At 31.7% G+C, this 4,286-nt stretch overlaps 1 protein-coding gene across 1 annotated transcript; it reads right to left on the reverse strand.

Annotated features, from left to right (window-relative positions):
- Positions 1-2,133: 2,133 nt before the first annotated feature.
- LOC114179108 (uncharacterized) lies at positions 2,134-3,145 on the reverse strand. The gene has a single exon (XM_028065326.2). It carries the CDS (start codon positions 2,975-2,977, stop codon positions 2,387-2,389), a length of 591 nt encoding a protein of 196 aa, XP_027921127.1. The 5' UTR covers positions 2,978-3,145; the 3' UTR covers positions 2,134-2,386.
- Between the last annotated feature and the right edge of the window lie 1,141 nt (positions 3,146-4,286).

Genomic DNA, 4,286 nt, shown 5'->3' on the forward strand with positions numbered 1-4,286 from the left:
TTGGCTTGAAGAAGATTATTAGATAAACCTGAATTACCGAAATTAAGAATGTTTAACTTTTTATTGAAAAAGGTTGAGAAGGAATCATACGTTAAAACAGGAATCTCCCCCAAACAGTGACACTGCATAGCGATGATAAAGATTAAAAGGATATTGCTCTCTATCTATCTACTAATTCGCACAACCATTGCCGAATGCTCCACACAGTACCTTAATTTGGGTGAGGGGGGAATAACCACATAAGTAACATCGTACACACACATCAACGTCACAACATATCAAATAGAAAAGATTAAAGTTGCACATTTCCACCAAATACGTGGTTTCCACATTGGATCTCAGAAAAATGAATGAGACTGCTAAAAGGGTTTTCAATCTTTCTGAACATGGATGAGAACTACTAATCCTCATCATTAATGAACCCGACCCACTAACTCAAATTATTAATCAAAATCATATATATGCCTTATTCCTTGTACTACACAGGAAAACATCCACGTCCAACTCTTCATTCATTAATACAGTTAAATTCAAACTAATTTACTTAAAGTTACTTCTAATCAAAGAGAAACGTTGTGGTTGCACATTTTTTCAAACTATTATAATTAATTAGAAGAACTCGTTGTATTTATCAACTTATAAATAGGGAGAAGGGTTGTGGAGTAACATTGTATCAACTTTAAATGCTTCATTCACAATACTAACTAAATACTTACAACAACAGATGATTCATCAAAGTGTGTACTTTTATTAACATTTCACGTCAAATATGCCATAAATGAAGTAAGGTAAAATAAATTCCAAATTTAAAATATTGAAAAATAATTAAAGAAAAAACTAAAGGACGGAAATTTGTAGCGTAGAAAAAGATAAATAAAAATATTATTTAAACAAGAACGGAAGAGGCTGAAAAAGAACAAATAATTTTTTTTTCTTTGAAAAAAATACAACTAAACCTTGTTTTTGTGACATAATAGGAATTATTCTGCACTCTTGTGCAAACCTTCATTTAAGGTTTTTGTAGCATCGCAATGTCTGAAAATGTATGGACCACAAAATAATATCAGTAACAAATTTTAATTCTGTGAAACTAGTGAACAGTTGAAAATAATGTTTATGTGTTTGAATTGGTCCTGGGCCTCTTTTGTTTGTAACCAACACTTGAGCCCAACTACGATACTGGAACCTTCGGGTTGCTTCTTAGAAATCCAATGCTCCTGCAACTTTTTTCTTTGTGCTGTATAACTTTTATTTTGCTTTGCTAGGTATAATTTTTGTTTTTTCTTCTTATCTTTTATTTTTTTTATTTAGTGTGAATTATTGATTAATGTATCATTATTTCTTTGAAAGAATTAATGATCCAGTCAAGTTAAAAAATAAAAGATAAGAATAAAAAAATAAAATTTATAGTATATTTTTTTTCTATAACTATCATAACATTTTGTTAGATATAAAATAAATGGTAATAAAAATGGCCTCTGATGTTCTAGGTTAGTGTAGTTACTATGGTTCCTCTCATATTGAACCACTTCTCCAGTCTCACGTATCGGCTTATCACCAAATCCAATTCTCTCATGACATGTTTCTCAAAAAATTCGATTCGTGCGGACTCTTCCTCCAACTAATGAAGAGATCTTGACAGAATTGCCACATATGAAATTGAGCACAATTTTGCAAAAAAATAGTCTGCTTGTTTCTCAAGAAGAGATGCGAAACATGCTCAATATCATTTGATTGAATAATTGACCCAGTCCACTAGACAATCCAATCGTAATATTTACGAGAGTGAAAAATATATTTAAATTAAGTTTAAATCAAATAATTTCATAGGACAATTTTCAGTATTAAAACTTCAATTTATATCCCTCATCTACCCCCTTAATTCAATAAATTGTATATACGAGGCCTAAATGAAGGAAAATATTATTGTCTTTTAGCATGATGTAGAGTGGTTGTCCGAAAAGAGGTACTATTACCAAAATACCAGCCTAATGCGTAATGTACATGCGAATGTTACCATGCCACAAATGTAATAATCAAACACCTCATGTGCTTCGCAAACTTCGGTAATAAATTATATTTAATGGAGCATAAAATTAAAAAAAAAAAAAACCGAATATGGTCCCCTCCTACTAGTCTAGAAATTTGATTTTTGAAGCGCCAAATTAATTGCAATATTTATTATTATACACGAATTCGAATTGTTTGTTGTGTCTGCGTTTTGTAGGGTGTAAAGTACAGGGGAATGTGAGGGAGGCGAAGATAAAGACAAAATGCAAAAAAAAAAAAAAATTGAACTTAATTTTTTTTTTTTTTCGAAATCGAAAGACTATTCGTGTTCCGTTGAATCCAAGAAAATGGACGATGAGGATGATGAGGAGGAGTTTCAGAAGATGTGGAGAATGTCGAGAACGGAACGGTTACAAAGGGGACAATTACCTCTGTTCAACCACATTTCTCTCGAACACACTCTACAGAAAGTGTGTCCACACGGGATAAATGCCGCCCCTTTCTTCCTCCCCATGCACACGCAGCACACCGAATCATTATCCACCGCCGCATCCTCACCACCCTCCTTCTCCTCCAACAGCCGCATCAACGACATCCTTCCCTCTTCAGATTCTCGCAGCTGCCTCTCCGCCGCCAGCGCCGCCGCAAGATTCATGCCCGAACCCGACCCCGACCCCCTCGGACCCACGCATTCGGGTCTGTTCGGGTTCGGATCTTGACCCGGGTTTGTTTGTTGTTGTAGTTGTGGTGGTTGTGGTGTCCCCCCTTCGTCCCTTAGGGTTGGTCGGAAAACCCAGGTGGCCCCGCAGCAGCCCATTCCGGAGAATCTGAGGCGTTCTTTGAGCGTGCGTCTCCTCCGTTGGGCTCCATCGACGGCGTCCATTTGGTCCGTTAACAGACCCAGGATTGTTCTTGCTTCTCTCTCTGTGCGGAGCGATTCCTGTAAAATGAGACCGAGTTGACTCATATCGACTCGGTCAAGAAGGGATCAGAGATTACAGAAGAGAGAGAGAGAGAGAGAGAGAGAGAGAGAGAGAGTGAGTGAGGGAAGTTAGAAGAAACTGAAATTGAGAAATGAAAGAAGAAAGGGAAGCAGGACAAAATAGAAGGAAGAGACGAAGAAAACAAAAACACCAAATGGGGTTTCTTTATAATTTTTACACTCTACTCTATTTATTTATATTCTCTTTGTTTAATTTAATTTTAATCAGATTTTTACCCTAATAAATCATTTTTTGAAAAACAAATCTTCAAATTCTATATTTGTCAAAATATTAACTAAAATGGACTTGTTTATTCAAGGTTGGAATTTCACTTTTATAAATTCATATGAGAAACAGCTACTAAACTCTATTTGTCATATTATAATCATCACTAAAACTATTTAATCTTAAAAATTAAAAATACTATTCCACAACATATTAAAGAACTAAAAAGCTAAAATACTTTAATTAAAATACTAAAAGAAATAGTTTTTCCAATTTGGAGTACTTAAAGTATATTTAAGCCAACTTAAATTAATTATAACCAAAATTTATATTTTAATAATATATTTATCAGTCTATTTATAATTTTATTCATAAACCAATCCATCATTAACAATTTTTTAGTAATATTTTTTAATTGTTAACAAATTTGTTAATTCATTAACAATAATAAAATTTAATTAATAATATAGCCAATTACAATTTTTTCAGTTAATAATAATTAAATTATTGATGTATTATTTCTAGCATAACATTAATAATAATACAACTGTTATTTTTAATATTTCTAATTTAAGCTATTAAATTAAAATTTAATATTTTACATTATTATTTTCTTAACATCACTTAAATTTAAGTACCGCAATAAAAATTTAAATAACATATATTAATTGATTTTACTTTAAAAATATTTTAATATTTTTTCATTTTTTTAAACTAAAAACAGGGTTAAAATTGGGCTCCCAAAAAAGTCTCCTTGTGTGCATAATCCAACAAAGAGTTTATTTTCAGAAATTTTCTGAACGAGTTTATTTTGGATTTTTTTTTTACATATTTTTTGTGTTCTAATTTTGATATTTCGAAAACAAAATATATAGTTATAAATCCAGTAAGTTTTTATTTTGGTTTATGATACAAAAATTGATATTGTTTTTCCCTAAAATGGAAAAGTACAATTATTTATTCTTAGTATTATATAATGGTAATTAACCAGCATTCCAAATAGTCTATAGATGTGTCAAAGTAGATCAATCGGATTCACATAAGTTAGCTCACTAAGTGATTTAAAAA

This window comes from Vigna unguiculata, chromosome 3, assembly GCF_037176805.1.
Source record: "Vigna unguiculata cultivar grain cowpea cultivar isolate G323 ecotype 2 chromosome 3, ASM3717680v1, whole genome shotgun sequence".
NCBI lineage: Eukaryota > Viridiplantae > Streptophyta > Magnoliopsida > Fabales > Fabaceae > Vigna > Vigna unguiculata.

What these genes read in the sequence shown, in the direction of transcription:
- LOC114179108 (XM_028065326.2), bottom strand. Translation starts at nt 2,977, where the DNA reads ATGAGTCAACTCGGTCTCATTTTACAGGAATCGCTCCGCACAGAGAGA.